This window comes from Rhea pennata, chromosome 2 (assembly GCF_028389875.1).
Source record: "Rhea pennata isolate bPtePen1 chromosome 2, bPtePen1.pri, whole genome shotgun sequence".
NCBI lineage: Eukaryota > Metazoa > Chordata > Aves > Rheiformes > Rheidae > Rhea > Rhea pennata.
This window is the reverse complement of record NC_084664.1, coordinates 88,333,149-88,351,691: the sequence shown is the minus strand read 5'-3', so window position 1 is coordinate 88,351,691 and position 18,543 is coordinate 88,333,149. Positions and strand designations below refer to the sequence as shown.

At 44.8% G+C, this 18,543-nt stretch overlaps 1 protein-coding gene across 3 annotated transcripts in view; it reads left to right on the top strand.

The window, feature by feature from the left end:
• The window catches only part of BCL2 (BCL2 apoptosis regulator), an 86,707-nt gene that overhangs the window by 18,111 nt on the left and 50,053 nt on the right, over positions 1 to 18,543 (top strand). Inside the window, exon 2 of one of the 3 annotated variants that reach the window (XM_062569860.1) lies at positions 9,470 to 10,573. The exons of the other annotated variants lie outside the window; for them this stretch is intronic. Coding sequence (XP_062425844.1) covers positions 9,470 to 9,484 — 15 coding nt within the window. The 3' untranslated portion in view covers positions 9,485 to 10,573. Of the gene's footprint in view, positions 1 to 9,469; positions 10,574 to 18,543 lie in introns of those variants that run through there. 3 annotated transcript variants of the gene reach the window in all.

Genomic DNA, 18,543 nt, shown 5'->3' with positions numbered 1-18,543 from the left:
ATCTCAATTTCAGTGTCTCCTGTTAAATTGAAGATGTTTTGTGTCTCAAAATTATTAGTGTTACAAATGTAACATTCATGTACTAAGCATGCTCTAAAACCGCTTGCTCACTGACAAGAATGTATTATTTTAATGGCTTATGATAACACCCAACAGCTGCTCATTTTCAGAGAAAGGCCAGTATTTATTGCCTTGTGCTATTGCTGTTGTGCTCTTCTGCCTTTGTCTCAGAAGGTTCACAGATCTTGTGGGCTTGAGCTCAGTTCCAGAAGACTCTCACTTCACTTTGGTACAAATTACATTTTGTCCTAAGCCAAGTGCTGGTTGCTACAGATCAGAAGTTCTAGAGTTCATAACTGAGTAGGTCATTACTATAGTGTTTTCCAGTTGAGGTAGGAAAGCATCTATACTAGAAAAAATAATGTAATTTGAAATTGCTTTTTTTAAAAACAGATTTTGTATTTTATAAGTTCAACTATGAGTGATTTTCCATTTTTAGCTTTATATGCTTTTAATGTTCAGTCTAAATTGGGCCACAGGAAAAAGATGATCTATCTTCAAAGAAACAATTAGTCTGATTTTGTTCTTCAGATTCGTGGAAAACAGTTGTGGGTGTAGAAGTAGCTATCGAACTTTCTTCCATACCAGCACACAACATTTGGGTGCACGTTGGATAATTCTGTTGTGTGGGAGTTTGGAGGCAATGAGCAGCTCTAGAACTGTGTTGGTAATTCTAGAGGTGCACATTTACTACACACTGATAAACCTTTGTGGGATGTTTTGAAGGCAAAAACGTGGTTAATGCCACTGAATTAGGAAAGATCTTTGAAGAGACAGGAGTAGGAAAAGAAAGTTTTATGTTAAAATGTATGAAGTGTGCTTAACTTTTCAGTGTGTCTTCTTGCTATGCCTTATGCAATGTACTTTTACAGCTGAATTTAGAAAACATGATGGTAATTTTCATATACTTGTTTGCATGATAACTTTTGTACATGAAGATAGAATTTATATGCAAAAGGAACTGGCTTATTTGGTGAGTGCAAATACCGTTTTATGTGTGAATAGGCATGTTCATGATTGATCATGGGTGTGTGTGGAGTGATAGGACATGAAAATCACAAGCGATTTGGTTTGGATTCCAAGCTAGAATGTGGTTCTCTTGAAAACCCCGGGCCAAACTGCGCCATGCAGCAGAACTCCATGGGAGTGTTTTGGGAAATCCGCAATGGTTCTGCCAGCAGAGACTCTGCTTTTTGATCCTTAAGGTTGTGTAGGGTTTTCGTTCTTAGGATTTACTAGCGCTTTTTTTTGTACAGCTGATGCAAGCCAGTCAGTTACTATCTGCTGTCCATATTTGGTACTCAACAACTTGCAGTGAGGTGGCTAACTTATCTCACTAGCGCACAATTTCACATTCTTGGTGACAAAGATTTCCCAGGCTTTGTCTGCTTGTGCCGTATTCAGAACCAGGTATGGAGGAGCAGCTATTCAGCTTACCCAGCATCCTGAATAATCCATGACCTGGAGCTCTTCTTCAGGAATGAGGCCGTGCTGCTCGTGAGCTTTAGTGTATTGCAGAGTTTGCTTCAGCTAAACAGGAAAAAACCAGAGGTGTTCAGAAATAGGTGCTCTTCAGTAACTCAGCATAAGGACAAGCCCTGTTCTTCCAGTCAACACAGTGGATGTGCTACAGGTCTTGGTTTGGGGCTAAATGGTGTTTTATTTAGATTGATAGTCAGCTGATGCTTGGATTATTTTTTCTGAAGACCTTTCTTCACAGTTAATGTTACTTAGTGGTTGTATGAATGGTGACTTCAGAAACATTTAGTTTGGCAGGCAAATAGAACAACCTTTGTTTAAATAACCAAACAGGTACAGAAGGCTATTTGATGTTTTAAATTGTCAATAAATGATGTTACTTACATATTTTTAACAAAATCTTTGGAAGTTCTTTACTACTTGAAAGTACAAATTTGGAAATCAGAGTTGGTCTGGAAGTATTAAATGTCCCAGGGCTCATATGAAGGCTCATATGAGAGTGCTGCAGTTTGCTTTGGGCAGGCACTAGCTGGCTTGCCAATGGCTACAGGACCAGTAGTTTGGTCTTGCAGAAAACCTCTCTTCTTCTGAGCTGCTGATAGCTCCAACCCTTTCAATGCATACAAGAAACAAGCAAGTATCTGCTGTGTTGTGGTGTGATGGATTTCATCGGCACTTAGAAAAGCAGTTAATTTAAAAGCTCTCCAGTCCCTCTTCCAGCACAGGCCATTTGGTGTTTCTGAAATACACTCTTTCTGCGTGTTTCTGGAAAGTTCCCATAGCATATCTTCTGCTACATTGAAAAAAACAAGAAGTCATCCTGAGTAATATTCATTAAACCTAGCATTCGTTGTACCTTCCTCCTGGCCAGCCTGTGATACCTTTGCATGTGCAGAGGAGCCGGTAGTTTCACGGGACTGTGCGGGCCATCTATGCCCAAAAGAGCTATAGTATTTATACAGCTTTTTGCTGTGAATGCGGGTGTTTTAGTATGGTTGCCTTGCTGTGGCCTCATTGCTTTTTGACTCTTTGGGTTTGCAAGTTATGGAGGCTTCAGAAGCCTTCTTGTTTATTGTTCCCTCTCTCACTTTCACATGACTTTTTATTGAAGGCCTGGGCACTTCTTAAGCAGAGTGTTAGATTCAACATTCTTTTTAAATTAAATGTGCTGGGGTGACCTAGTCAGATACTAGCTGGTTGACCACAGGAATTGGAACCATGATATTCTGTAATCTCGTTTAACGTTAATTCACTCTTTGACCTTAGGCAAGCTGCTTAGTTTCTGCAGATTGGGGATAATAATTTCTTTGAAATGTTGACAGTAAAGTGAATAAATAAGCAAGTTTTACTCCCTGTGGATCAGGCGTTTTAATTTTAAAAGGAACTTTGGAGCTTCCATTCAGTCAAGTGACTTAGGAGTCATGGGATGTAGTAGAGGCTTCTGGATCGCTGAGGAGTTTATGTGCTTTTGAAAACAGAGCCTCATCTCTGCTTTCTGTTACGTGTGAGGATTTTTTTGGGCTGGGGTAAGGGGTTCGTTGCTTGCCTTCAATGGCCGTGCCGTTTGCCATGTTAGGCCTTGCGGGGTGTAGACACGAGATTGATGGAAACCTCATTTCGCCTTCAGAGAGAAACGAGGTACTTAATTACATCAGTGTTTTAAGTTTAGAAATATTACATCTTTATACTAAGTAGTGGTATTAATGAAATCAACTCCTTAGGGCTAAGTGCAGCAGTTGCTTCATTTGCTGCTGGTGAATTTGCCTCTTCGGCTTTGCCCGAAACTTCCAGCGGAGTCAGAAGTGATCAACCTGCTGTTTAACATCGCAGAGACAAAACACCTGGTGACAGCAGAGCAACCTTTGGGGTTTTTCATTTTTCAGTTGTGTTTTTTAAACTTTGAAGTGCCATTTATTTTTTTTGCATATTGACACCTGGTATTTTTCAAGCCACCTTTTTATTTGGTGGGAATAGCATTAACATGTATTAAAGGCAGAAAAGCCTGAGGAAATAGTTAGAAGTTATTCCCCAAATGTAAATAATTTCCTAAATTTTGAGCTCTAAAAGCCTGATGTGTTCTAAATTGCTTTCCAGAGTGCAAAATGAAACTCAGCGTGGCATTTAACCAACAGTTTACAGAGGTGCTAGTTATTCCACTTGGCTATATTTAGGAGGCCAGGAAACAACAATGACAAAAAAAAAAAAAAAAAAAAAAAAAAAAGCTAAACATTCTTGCAAAAATTAAAGGAACAGTTTCAGCTATAAAACTGATGTCCGCAGCAAAAAAACACAGCTGCTAAATGTTACCAAATAATAATAACTATGACAGAGTTACATCCCAATCTTTCTTTAAGACGTCTTCACCCATGGGAAGGCCTCTTGATTTAAACAGGACCCTGCAGGAGCACAGGGGTTTATATTAGAGCATCTTGGTAGAACTGGGCTGCTAGTGTAAATCAAGACTTATTTTTGCATTCCAACGGGTAAGAAAGGTCATATGACATATATATAAACAGAAATGAGATGTAAGATGGGACAAGCAGCCATTATACTGAGACTCCACAGCGGTAAAGTCTGAGCTGGAAAACGATGTCCAGTTTTGAACAAAAGAAGAAGTTGACCAGCCTGACCAGTCCAAGAGACAGCCGTGAGAATGGTCTGAGGCCTGGAGAACATAACATGCAAAGAAAATCAGAGCAAACCCTGGTTGTTTTGTCTATAAGAGCGTACAGAAGGCTGAAGGACAACAGGGTGAGTCTGCAGATAGGCAAGAAGCAGCCGCAGAGCGGAAAAGGAACGGGCCAGGAGCAGAAGTGTCATCTGTGATGAGACAGTAGAACTAATGTACCTAAGTGGACATAACGTGTCCCTCCTTTCTAGCAAATGAAGTAGGTAAACTAACTGAAGCTAATATTTTGTACTCTGCCTTGTGAAGTGATGTAACTTTTACCAACCTTTAAAATACTGATCGTGAATGAGTCAGTGTTTCTCAAGGGCTTTGGTCAGCTGTTCCAGTTTACTGGTCTGGAATCTCACTTTTACCAGCCAGTCTCCCTGAAGTTTCCCTCGCTTGTTTAAAACCTACTTTACCATCATTATACTGAGGTACTGTGATAACAGCAAGGCTGGGAAGCGGCTGTGGCGGCACCGGCCCGGGCGCTCGCTGAGCAGGGCAGTGCACGGCACTCGTCCCCGCATCCTCCGGCGCTGCCAGAAGCAGAGTCTGGGAGTGACTGCGTTAAAGGGCGAGCTGACATTTGGCTCTCGGCTTTCTCGTCGAGCGGCCCTTACTGCCCTACGGGAATTAATCCACGTGCAAAAACGCCCCCTTCACCCCCCCTGCACTCGGGCAGGTAGGGAATGGTTTTGTAACGCAGCCACCTTCTTCTGCCCGTCCTCTTGCCCACCCCCAGCCCCTCACCGTAGGCAGGTCACCAGAAGTGGCAAGTCTCCTCTAATTAGGTCCCTAGCCACTTGCTGGACCGATTTGGTTGTAGTTTTTAATAATAGGAGGTTATTTTGTTAGCAGCTTCACTTTCCAAGTCTCTTCCCCTTCCAGCACCCCTAGGTACAGCTCTACTGGATCAGTTACCATCTGCTCCAGTGTTTGCATTTAGCCTGCAGGGCCTGTGATCTCAGAAATATTTCCTGTAAATGGAATCTCTCATGCCAGGCCTGTCACACAATAGATATATAATTGGATAAAACCTAAACTGAAAACAACAAACAAGAAGAAGAAAACTGCATGTTGTGCCATACGTAGCGCATGAGGCTGTCTGGAATCGGATCCGCTCCTTGTTTATGTCTGAAGCTGCTCAAGTATATCCTTTTTACTCCCCTTTTCTGTTTAACAAAACAGAAAATTAATGTAATAATTAGATTCCACGGTGCATTTTTCCCTCACTTAATACCCAACTTGAGCAGTTTGCAGAGCATTAGCAGGGCAGCATATGGCCACAACAAACTCATTTGCTTCATTTCAAGTCTGGATCCCGGCCTCGGGTAGCAGGTAGAGCCTGCGTGGCATTTGCAGACCTTGCTGCCTCTCCTCGTGCTGACCAGGCACTTCTGATGGCGGGCGGGAGGGCTACGTCGTGGCCAGGGAGCACGGCTGGGCTCCGGGAGGAAGTAGCCGGGTAGCCACGGGCAGCCCTTCCCCGGCCAGCAAAAGCAAGGGCAGGTGTGGCGAGTGATGTGTCACTGATTCGTACAGGGGATAAAGAAACATGGAATGACCTTAAATCCTTTAAATCCAGGTTGAAGGCCTCTTTCTGGCTGTTTGCAGCAGCCTGGCTGGTGGAAATTTGGGGGATTTGGGGCAGGAGGTGGCACAGAGGTGAGATGAGACTTCTCGCCCGGTGGGCACAGTATGGGTTTGCGTAAGAAGCTGTCCTGCATCCACACCGAGCGCAGCCCGCGGTGACAGCAGGTGCTTTCCACCTCTGTGAAGTGCCAGCCTTTTTGCAAGGAGATGGAGGTGATGCAGAACATCCAACGTGGTGAATCCAAGCCTAAGTTGCAGCAAACCTCTGGTTAAGTAAATCAGAAATTGATCACTGTGATTTTCCCTTTGCTCATACTGGGAATTTTCTTGATCATCACTGCAAAAATGAATTGCACGAGTGGCATCCATGTCATTATTCCGGTAGTAATGAGCTTACGAATATATTTTCTGTTTTGTTGGAGGGACTGCAAATGCTGTACACCAGTCATAGCATGCAAAAGCTACTCAGAAATGCACTGCAGAACATCAAAAAGGGAATTGAATTCAGACCGGTAATTGGTTTTTATACTTAAAAAAAAAAATCCCCAACCAAAAGCTGCTCATCTGTCTCTGGAAGATTAGAAAAAGCCCTGAGTTTGGATTTGAGTGCCCTCCCTTAAAGTAATAACAGTAATCCTAATAAAGGGACTGATTTATAATTTTTTCCCAACAGACTGCGCCACGACGTTATACAAACTTAGGCTTATTTGTGACAAATGTAGTCTAAAGTACCAGCTATATAACCCTTGAATCCTTTTTAATTCCAACATAAAGGGATTACATTTTATCAGTATAGCTTATCTCCTAGCACTCTGCCTTTTTTCTTGCATCATTTTTTGAACCTTCAAAACATCCTTTTTCTTCCTTTTTCTTTTTTCTTAATACAGCCAGCAATTTCTAAATTAAGAATAAAATCTGAGTGCCCTTGCAGTTAGTGGGATAGTTGATGGATTTCCCCAGTGCCAGCATTTCATCCGTAAGACTTACACTTCGGCCCGTAAATTCACCTTTGTAAAGAAACGGCCTGGCGCTTCACAACAGCTTCCGATTTGCCTTTGACTTAACTGTGGATCTCGCTCCTCCGAAAAAAAAATCAAGTTCGATGCGGCTTAAAGAAACGAACAAACTGAGCCAGAAGCAACCGAAATCACGTGCCAGTTCATAAAAAGGGAGCCTTAGTCTCTTGGCGTAGAAGATGAGCGCTTGCTCAGGAGTGCTCTGCCGGGGCTGATCATTCCCCGTGGTACTTTGAAGACATGCGCTCCTCAAGAGTTTTGCTGTGTAACTTGCAGTGTCATTGGAAGCTTTGCTTTTGCCAGCCTTCCTGGTTTCTTTCAAACCTCTGGTGAAGAACTGAGTGCAGTATCGTCTTGCCCCTCCTTATTTTTTACCTCACAGCCTTTTTTTTTCCCTCTTTGTATAAAGATTTTTATCCTTAAAGGAAAAAAATGCAGGTTGCAAGGGGGTCTGCAGTTTGGCTGCCTTGTGCCCACAGTTGAGCCCACACTTGGAAGCAGATAGAGATGGAGGGAGACACTGGGCTTAGGAAGAGGAATTTTTATAAAATTACCTATTGATTAGGGTGCCCTCCGTCGAACTTTGCAGCTAACTCGTTTTTCTGGGACCCGATGTTGGCCATGAGCACTGGGCATGCTTTTGTACCTCCAGCTGATCTTGGATTAAAAACCAACGTGGGGTAATGCTGGAAGGGAGGCCTGAGCTCAGTGTCCTGCCTAACTACTAACCTACCAGTGTGATGCTTCGTGCATCCCAGAGCAACTCAGGCATGAAGGACGGTGAGCTGTCCCCACCGCTAAGGAGAGCGGCCCACGGGCAGGCAGTTAGGCCACTTTCCTTGGCGTCGGGAGCCTTGAAACCCTTCAGACCAAAGATTCAGAAAGCTGCTCCTTGATAAGTGGTAGCTGCTAGCCTGGAGACCGCCACTGCTATGCATTTAGGAAAAGAAGGTGTCTGTATTACGTGGGAGAAGCTGGTGCTGCCTGTGGATGGGCCGGGCACGCTGGGCTGGTTGTCTCCATGGGTAGTAGGTGCCTCCCTGCTTGCGTTGAGGCAGCTTTGAAAAGTAGAAATGGGGTGACCTAGCAAGTCAAGCCTAGCAAGAGCTGCGCTGGATCCTCTAGGTACCACTGCAGGCCTTCTGGAGACCTGTCGTGCTGGCGTCCTGCTTAAATGCCTGCAAGAGCTTGTTTGGATCTGGCCGTCAGATGATTTACTCAGAGTCATGCGGGAGTAGGTAGCAGAGCTGAGAATCAAACCCAGATGCATGCAGTCGTGGCCAGTTGGCTGAACCGTGGGTTGAAATCTACCTTCACATTCCCCCTGCAGACACCAAGAAAAAAGCCCAGAAAGTCTCAAAGCATTGTGTTCATTTAGTTCTTGTTCTTTCTATGACAAATTTTGCCCCCGTACTGATTAAAGTGAATAGGATTAAACAGGGCATACCAATTATGATTTAATTTTTCACTTTGAATTTACTGTCAACCTTGGTAATTCTATTGCTAAGATTTCTCATATAGCATCTTGGTATGTTAGTTAATACATTTAAATCTACTTAAAAAGACTCTGTCTCCTGAGAGCGAATGGAGTCCTGCTTAACATTCCTTATTAGCTTGCTTAGGGGGAAAAAAACGGTTGTCCTTGACATACTGGCTTACAAAGGGAGTTGCATTCTTACTCCATGTACTTTACGAATTTGTAATCTTTCACTCTCAACTAGCCTGTTTCCATGTTCTTGTGATTTGGTCATTTTAGTATCTGCTTTGACTAATAATGCGGTGTAGCAGTGCAATTTCGATGACCGCAAATGAGCAAGCAAAAGTTGCAGACTAATCTGGGTAGTTGGATGTACCCAAAGAGAAATTTCCAGTCTGCGAGACGTCGTTTTCACCCAACCTGCAAATAATCAGCAAACCCTGCAGAGTCTCTGGACCCGTCTGTAACACGCGTATCAGAAGCGATTACCAGTAAACATTAAATAAGTTATGGAAAGTACCCATTGCTGGTACTTCTCACATTACTAAGCAGCACGCAACTGTTCCAGCTCCCGGTGAATAATCCAGAAGTTTCCCAGCGCTGCGCCGGGGCGGGAGGACTTGGCGCTGGGAGCACATCTGGGGCTTTTCGCCACGGCAGGGTGGGACGGGAGGGACCGGCCCGACCCGGACCTGCCGACGCGCCGTGGGAGCCTTGCCCGGTGCCCCTGGGAAAGGGGAAGGGGGCTGCAGTTTGCCGGGAATAGGTGCCCCTTGCTTGCGCCCTGCGGGAAGGGGCGGGCTGGTGCGGCTCGTGGCGTTGGCCAGGTGTGAGCGTGCGCGGGGCTGTTGCCGGCTGGGACGCGCGGCGTGGCGTTGGCCTCTCTCCTGCCGGGACCGCGCTCCTGGCTTATTGCAGTGCGGTGAATGCTGCCTTTGCTCGCCATAAATTAACCACCATATTAAGCACAAAGTCCAGAAATAAAAGGACATAAATACTTTCATTTGAGAGCAGTATGATCGTCTGTAGTTGTTTAAGTGGGGATTTTATCCTTTAGATTAGAAATACCACTTATCTCATCCTTCTGGTTATTTTCACTACCCTTCTAACTTGAAGATAAATATTCCTTAATGGTTTTTTTATGTGTTTTATTTCTTTTTCCATGATGATCAGATCAGTTCTGACTGAAAATGAAGCCAATTATCAAGAACAATAAATAAAAAAGAAGCGCACATTGCTTCTTCTGCACTGGAAGGAAGAACAGTAAGTTGAGACAAAACAAATTTGGTTGCCAAGTCTAAGTACCAAAGGCAGCAAGGAGAACTCAGGCCCCATCCTAATTAAAGAGATCTAAACACAATGAAAACATATTGTACTGATGTCATATGCTAAAATATTTATAATTGCACAAAAGGAGTTGCAGCCTATTGAAAACATTTACAGAGCTCACCATTCCTGTGAGCTAAGGAGAAGTATGACCAAGAAAAGGGCTGGTTTTGCTCAAACATAAGCCCAGTGGAAGTTTTGCTGTTACGGTTTCTTCTGTGAGGTCCAGTATTACCTTTCCACTTCATCTTATCGCTTACTAGATAAACTAAGAGCACTACTGCCTTTATATCTGAAGGCAGGAGATAGTATCTGTCAAGACTTGCCATTCCCTCACCCCCGGGTGCTGCTTTGCAGTCGCCCGAGCTGGAACCGCTTCAGTTGCTGGGAAGCTGCTTGCAACCTGAGGGCCCTTCGCATCGATCCAGCATGCCACAACGCCTACGGGAGGGAAAGGGGCTCCTGAAAGGAAAGGTGATGGCAAAGGAGAGCAAGGACGGCAGTTTCCTCCGATACGTTTGCCAGAAACAAGATTCAGTTAGCTAAGAAGAAATCCTCTTGCCTGCATGCTGCAGGGAAATAGTGGGGAAAAATCGGCATGTTGGAAATCACAGTTCCACTCAACAGAGAGGAATCAGAGAGATCCACAGCTGTGTGAACGGGGATTTTGAAAATGCGAGCAAGACGGATTGAACTGAGTTTTCAAAGCTGTGTGTAACAGGGAAGCAGGACAGAATGCATGGGTGTCTCTTAATGCCTCGGAGCCTGCTGTCTAAACGTGAATTTACCTGTGTATATTTGGTAAACAAGATCCCCAGTATATATTCCCACAGAAGCTTATTGCTCATATGCTCGCTTACTTAATGCTTTTTGCGGTATAAAAATAGGTTTTTGGCTGCACATCATGTACTTATTGGAGTAGGAACTTTTCAAATGTGCCTCAGTTTAATATCTTCCTTGTTTGTGTTTATATTTCTTGTTATTGATTTTCATATTTTTCTTCCTCAAATGTTGGTGAGAGACTTTTGTAAGTAAATAAAACTAGTACAAGCACCTTTTTAAGTTTCTCTGGTATTAAAGAGCTCTATCACAACGTGTGAACATGTGAGGTGTCTTATTAACGTATTTAAGAAGAGCTTTTATTAGTACTGTTGTTATTATGAATTTGGGTGGCACCAGAGAGGTGAGAGGGATTTGAAAGATCTAGTGCATCATTTTAGGGACTGCTTAGCTAGTTAATTTCTACCTACAATATTTAGTATGAAATGACAAACCAGTTTCTAAATCATATGATGGGGAGAAAATGGGGTTACCTCTTTGAAATTATTAATGAGCCAAGAAACCGTATTCCCTTTCTGTATGTCTTTGCTATAACTGGAAAAATGGGGACATCTTTGTCAGGAAGAGCTTGATAAACCTGAAAAGGGGAAAGAATGAAAAAATATCAGTGGAAGTAAGTAGAGGAATTACTAAAAAGACATTTAGGGAAAAAAAAATATGTATTTTGTTTTTCCGTGTGGCTGCAGGTCATAGTGGATGGTTGCAGGCAGTTCTGCATTCATCCCGCTTAACAGCCAAGGCAGCCTGGGGGCTAAGCAAATTCCAGTCCAAAAGTTATGTAAATGTATGAGTGTGAGGTTGTTCCCAAGATAATATACTTGCTAAGAGCCTGGAGATACTGAGTATGGTGATAAAATGGATACACAACTTCCCAGCAGCATCCAGGCAGCTCAGCTCATGGGTGGCATGAGCCCCACTGCTGAGTTTCGGCAGGCATGACCTGTGTAATGAGGACTGCTCGTGCAGGCGTACAATGCCATTGGAAAAGCCAAGATTTAGCCTACAGTCCAAGGAAGTCCTTATCCTATAGGTTAAGGGCTTCCAGGGTGCACAGTTGTCTCCTGAGTGAAGAGGAAGATGCCACTGTGTTTGCAGAACATGAAACTGCATTGCACTTCTAAAGCCAGATTGCACTTCTGAAAGCAGATAAAGATAATACAGAAGTCGGAAACCTTCAGAGGCAGGAGAGGGATAGATGGCTGCTCTGACCTCTGAAACATCTCCTCTCTCCACACCTTCGATCAATAGTTTCCAGCACGTGGCACATACATAAGAAGGGCTGTTCAAAAGAGTGTATGGCCCATGAATAGTCAGAAGCAGCCACCAGAAATGGTGATACCTGCTGTTTACTGCCTTTTTCTCTTGATACCCGTACCAGCACTGATACCCGTACCAGCAATGATACCTGCAATGGCTTGTTTATCAGTGGTTTCTGATCCTCTTTTCCTAGCTGTGGTCCCAGTAGGATGGTCGTGGCATTTGCTTTCCAAGGGGGCAGCACCTGGCCAGTGCTCGTGGTCATGGGGAACCCTCCCCAGGCAGCGTTGTGGCTGCTGGGCTCACCTATCCAGGCAGAAGCTATGTTGCCCTTCTGCTGTAAGAGCCTCCTGCTCTGTTGCGTATTTACTCCTACAACAGCTCAATTAGTCTGATGGAAATTAGATGTCAAAATGCCCCAGGCTCCAGTGACTTGCCCAGCGTCACTCAGAAAGCATTGGCAGAGTATTCACTCCTGAAATCTTCTACACGCCCTCCAGCAATGGGCTATTTTTCCTCTTTACTTTCAGTGACATTTAGGGTGAGTGAAAGTCTGAGGTATCACAAGGACAGTTAAAAAAAATTCCTTGTTTATTTAACTTTCTAACAATTTAATCAACATCCTATTATTCTTAGGAAGTTTATATAGAGATTTTTTCTTCCTTAATTCAGCTTGACATACGCACTCCTGGGGTCAGCCCTTTTACAAAAAACTTCAGCCTTGGAAGATGAATCTAGTCAAACAGCAAAGAAACGTATTTATATGATTTGTTTAATATAGTATGGACGTATTCCTACAATTCGGTGTTTAGCAATTGAAGCTTCCTATGAACGTAATTTGATGACAGGGGGAAAAAACTCACTTATCTTTAAATATTTTGTACAAGGCCTGCCTAGCTGACAGATTACAGAGCAAATTTTAAAGTGGACATGAAAAGAATGCCAGATTTAGCTTTCCTGGCAATAATTGCAGTGGAAAGAACCTGGATTAGAGCAGCTGGAATAAAAAGTCAGGCACTAAAAGAAAAATGCTAATTACTGGTTTCTCTAGTCGTGCAAAATGAATGTTTTATGACATTTTAATATGATGCTTTTAGCCTTTCCCGCTTTGTCAATGCCAGCATCCTCTGAGCAGCTCAGGGGTGCTGTAATTGCATGCTGTAACCTATCAGCTACGGCCTGGCTTACCTGACAGCCTCAAGCTGAGTGGGAGTTGGGATGTTCTGGTTCAGTGTTGTGCAGCCACCGCTCTTTGGGAGGCAGAAATGGGGAGGCCGAAAGAGAACCCCCAGCAGTTACTGTCAGCTTTTGGAAGGGGATTCCTTTTGGACACCTGGGATCTAGAGACGAGCTTTGTATCTGAAGTGTCTCAAAGCAGTAGGGTATCCAGATGTAGGCTCTCGATGTGGCTTTTTATAAAAATATGGATTTGTCACAATATCTGGACCTAAATGTAGACCTCCACAATGTTTAGGAGCATTTGGATCTCAGGTTTGGTCCTACCTTTGCCGCTTCATTGTCTTGAAGACTATTTACATATTTATTGAATTAAATTTATCTGCCCTCCACTGCTAACCTCTCTCATTTTTGAGAGGGCTGACTATATGTTCATGTTTGAAAGAGGAACACTCATCTAGCCCTTTCTTTTTTAAAGGAATTAAATTTCCCTAGAGGTCAACTTTAATTCTCTACTGATGCCTAATTTAGATGGTCAAATTGGCTTATTTACAGGCTAACTCGGGTGCACTACTATTGTAAGTACATCTGCAGTTTAATTGCTCTTTTAATCTGTTTCTCCATCAGAGAAAATAATTATTTCTTGATAATGTTCTGTAAGAGGAACAGACTGCAGTTTGTATTTCAGTGTTTCACCTTATTGTTTTACTGCAAGATTTGGCTTTATACATCTTTTTAAGTTGCTCATTTCCTTTATTTATTCTTGGTGTATGACTATTAAATAGAATGGGAAAATCAGGGGAAAATACTCTCATTACAAATGGATGGTGCAGACCATCTACAACTCTCTTTTGCACCCTACCCCCATCAGAGGAGCCAGGACGTGAAACAGCTGGTGTGTCTCTCCAGAGAATCATGTACCGGCTCTAGCTCCATTTTGCATTTGTAAGCCTCAGGCATTACTCTGTAAATGCGCTCCAGGAATCAAATTAATTTACAAGCTGAGGGATATGCCATTTCTCCTTACTTACAGGTCTCAGATAGGACTGCTACTGTATAGCCAGACCAACAGGATGAGTAGGTGTGTCCTCTCATCAAGAGTAATGAGCTTCTTTGCAGGGCAGTCGTCAGCACGATGGCCTGGGCAAAGGCAGCATTGCTGCCTGCGCCTTCATCTTCCTCCTCCACTTCCACCAGGCTGCCCCACGTCATTTCAGAGGTCAGTAGTTTGGTAGTCAATAGTATTAGGAGATAATTCAGACAATTATGCCTCCTCTTGACTTAATCTTTATCTCTGCCATGTACATGTTTCTTGATGTACCAGTTTGGTCCTTCTAGGTTGTGCTGATCCATACTCAAAAAGGAAAAAAATTATTTAAAGTTGTCTCCCCTGAAACCTACTGTTAGTGAGACCTTGCAATGTTTTCCTGGGCTGGAAACGTGACGTGCGTCTCTCTCTGAATCAGTTCAAATGCCAACCTCGAATGTGTCCTAGCTGACATCAGCCAGTCTGAGAAATCAAGCGTAGACCCTGTTTTTATGTCTGTCTCAGTAAGAGCCATGGCACTTGTAGCTACTTACCTATCCCAGTGATTCCTTCTTCTATTTCCAGGCTTTCATGCTAGGCTGCTTTAGGACATCTCCCCTCTTCCCCCGGGCTCATCTTCCAGGATGTACACTTAGGTGCGTAGCTGCAGTGCTTCATCTGTGATGGCCCTTGGCATCATCGTCAGCCTTCCTGTGCTGAGGTTGGTCCACGTATACGTTTAGTGACCCCGGTTGTTAGCGCTGAAATAAAGCAGACCTTCAGCATTGCCTTCAGCTGGAGCAGGATTAGTCTCTGCAGCGCGGCCGTGATAAGATCTGTTCTTGAAGGCATCGCAGACCGTCTGCGCATAGGAGCAGTTTGGAAGGAAGGGAGTATCTCGCATCATATTGTAGCAACTGGTAAAGCTTATTCTATTAAAACAAGCTTGTGACACAATTGGGACCTTATGTTTCCATGTGCCGGGTACCTTTAATCCCGCTGACATGCGTCGGCGGGCTCAGCCCCGTTCGGCGCTGTCCCCCGACTGCTTTCAATCACGCCGCCTGCTAAACAGCTTATGTAACGCGCTGCGCCGGCGGGTCCGGCGCTTGTTTTTCTGTTCCCGCGTTTGTTGCTAAGGGAACTCCGCTGTACCTCGCGCTACGCCTGCTCGGGCGCCGTGGCGGTACCCCGCCGGGGCCAAGGCGGCAGGGCTTTTGCCCGCCAAGCCCCGCGCGCCCCGGATGCCGGGAAGGCGGCAAGTGAGTGGCAGTGTCCACGTCAGGGAAGAGTGTTCCTCTTTCAGCAGCTTCAAAGCCTGGTTCCTGCCGAATGTCACGGTGCTGGAATGCCGAAGGCTTTTGATCTTCATCATCGTCTCTCCAAAGGTGAAGGGCTGCGTGTTTTCTTTTTTTTTTTTTTTTTTTTTTTTTTGTATTTTATTAAATCCCCAAGAAAAGGTAACTACAGCAATAAGAGAGCAGATGTGTGGGAGTAAATGCAGCTGTAACTGAATCCAGACGCTCTTCTGTACGTAGGGACATGAAGGGAATGTTCCAATAAAATTCACGTAATAAAAATCTGAGCCCTTTCTTTTTTATTTTTTTCTTGGTTAAACTTGGATTCGCATGTGTAGAATTCCTGCAGACTTTGATGTGGATCGACATTAGAACCCGGCAAAGCTGGACTGGGAGAAAGAGTTTTAAGAGGCTCGGGGTGCGGGAAGGTAAACGGTCTACGGAGACCCGCAAACTTAAACAGACGAACGCTTGCCCAATTAAGACTTTCCCAAACCACGTATTTGAGTGATGCGGTCACCCCAGCAGTACAAACCAGTAGGTCCAGTCAAGCGTTTCTCAGGCTTCCTGAAAGTAGTGGACCCCCCCTTTCGGCTCACCTGCTGCTGCGCCGCCCCTCAAGCCCGCGCCGGCTCGCTTCCCGGAGGAGCGGCGAGTGGGGACGAGCGGTGCCTGCTGCCAGCAGGGGTTCCTGGAGCTGCTGCCCGCCGGTGGGGCTGGTGCCCCGTGCCCTGCCGAAGGTGAATGCTCCCTGTTCGTGGCTCCTGGCTATTTGCTCGCTGCTGCTGCTGCTCGGGGTTGGGGATGGGAGCGGGGGAAAGAGGTTTTTTGCTGCCTTCAGACACTTTCTGTCCCTTCGTCTTCCTTTCAGCTGTCTGGGTTCGTGACCAAAAATTTGGGTAGTTCTCTTCAGGGAGAGAGAAACGAATAGAGCCAAAGGCTGGACAATCCGCTTCTCTTTAGTTTGCTGCAGGTCAGATAGCTCCGTACTAGATTAATTTCCTAGCAGGCAGTTGCAGCTGTACAGTGGTACGTGTCGTTCTTGCCCCGTGGACGCCTCGCGACGGCGCAGGCAGCGTGGGATGTTTCGGGGCAGCCAGCGGTGCCTCCCATCTGCCGTGCAGCAGCTGAGCTGCCCTTCGCGTCCTCGGTGGGGGATGTGAGGGACCGGGAGAACCGTGGTTGCTGTTAACTTGTTTGTCGCTGTTTGGTCTTTGAACATTGTTTCAATGTTTCATCGCTACGCTACTTGCGGAGGAAAATTCCAGTTCTTGTCCAAAGGTGGTTCAGAAGTAGATGTATCTAGGTTATTTTCCCGGCCTCGTCATTGTAAATACGCAGCTGTAAGTGTCTCGCCGTAGCTGGGAAAAAGCTGGGAGCAAAGCTGGGAAACCACGTCTTCCTGGTGGAAATGAGAGGGGGCGCGGGCCGTTTTCGGTCGAGCGGGTTCTTTCGGAAGCGCCCGTTTGCCTGGCGCCTCTCCGTCGCACCCGGCCGCGGCAATGCCCTGCCGTGCCGCGGCGCCTCGCAGCCGGGGTCTCAGCCCGGGCGCTCGCCGTTCAAGGGGCGAGGGAGCGCCAGGGAGGAATCGACGCGTGAGCTAGGGATGTCCTTCTTCTTTTAATTTTGTCGTACAGACGCTAGCAGAGCTGCGGCTCTACATGGTGGGCAAGGGGAATGGGGATGTTAAAGCCCTGCTTTCAAAGCACGGGGCTGACTTGCAAGGTCCTCTCCACCGCCAGCTCCCAGTGAAGGCCGGGTTGCCCGAGACGCCGCCGCCGGGCTCTGCAGGAGGGCGGCCGCGTCGCGCCGGGGCACGCTGCTTTCGGAGCCGGCCACTTCGGAGACCCTGGGGCGTCTCAGCACCGATCAGTGCCACCGTGGAGCCCGCGTGGTCTGGAGGTGCAGGAGAAATGAGGGTGCCCGGAGAGGAGCTGCTGAGGTCCTCGTGCTGTCCGTACGCCGTGCAGAAAAGGGAAGTGTCTTTTAAAATGGGACAAAAGAGGAAGGCTCCGCTACTGAAATCTAATTTTGCTAAATAAATAACTGAAAATTATTTAGCAATAATGATACCATTCAATATGTTTTTATAGCCATAATCCGTAATGAAGTAAGGCAGGAAAGCATCACCATTGCAGCAGGATTTCCTCGTTGCTGACCTTTCTCTACCTGACAGAGAGGAATGAAATGGTGAGGAGGAGAGACCAAGGAATAGAGAAGAGCAAAAAGAGGAAAAAAGTCAAAAGTAAATGGAAGACTAAGAATGAGATAAAGAAACTGAGAAGGAGACAAGATTAGTACCATGGTCTGTACCAACCAGAGCTGAGCAGGGTTTCAGCAACTCTGTCTTTCAGCAGTATAAAGCCAGACAGCTTAGTTTTTTGGTTTACTGTTTGTAGCCACAAAAATGTGTATTATTTCCTTCTTACCCACAGTGTACTGAGAATCATCCATCCAGTACAGAAGTTAATCCCAAATAATCTTGTCGCCCAGAATAGAGAAAGTGCCTTCAGTTTTGCCATTCTTTATTCACTGTGCACTTCCATACACATTTTAATAGAATTTGCATTATAGTATTCTGGAGTTTAGGACCCACTCCTTGCTGTTTTTTTATATAAAGTCTCTTCTTTAGCAGTAATTTATGTTTTGTATCCCTATTCTTTTCTCCAAGTATTGCAGTATAGTTTTCAAACCTGGCACTGAAACGGACAAGCTAAAAAAGAATTAGTTCATCAGAAAGTAAAACAGTTTCTTTCTATGTATCTGTTTCCTAAATTTCAGTATTTAAATAGAGAAGGATTCAAGACCCTCAGATTTTGGTCAGTTATTTCTGTAGAGAAGATAGAGGATAAGGTTAGAGGTTGGCTGAAAAACTAGCTCACCCATAATCACTGGATCTGCCCTTGCACCTGGGGAATTGGTCGTGCCATTTATATTATCAGCAATGAAAGAATTTGATGCTGTATTACTTTAAGTTGTGCTCTAATGGTAACAGCTTATAACATCTGTGGAGATGAACAAGAGCAGTTCTCAACACTTCGGTCTTTCTCAGCCTGTATACTGATAGACACGGGAATATTAGTGTCACATCAGGTCACATTCAGAAGCTTTTCCTTGTAATTAAAGAATTTAAGAGCTGACTGACTAAAGCAGAGAAACTACACTTTGGGACTAGGAGAGAAGTCCTTCTGTGGTCTCAGCACATGCACTAAGTTAATTTCTGCTGAGAGGTTATAAAAGATTTCTTTTAAGAGAAACAGATTTAAGGGGGAAAAAAGGCTTTTGATTCCTTCTGCTTATGAAATCAAAGAACTAATGGTACA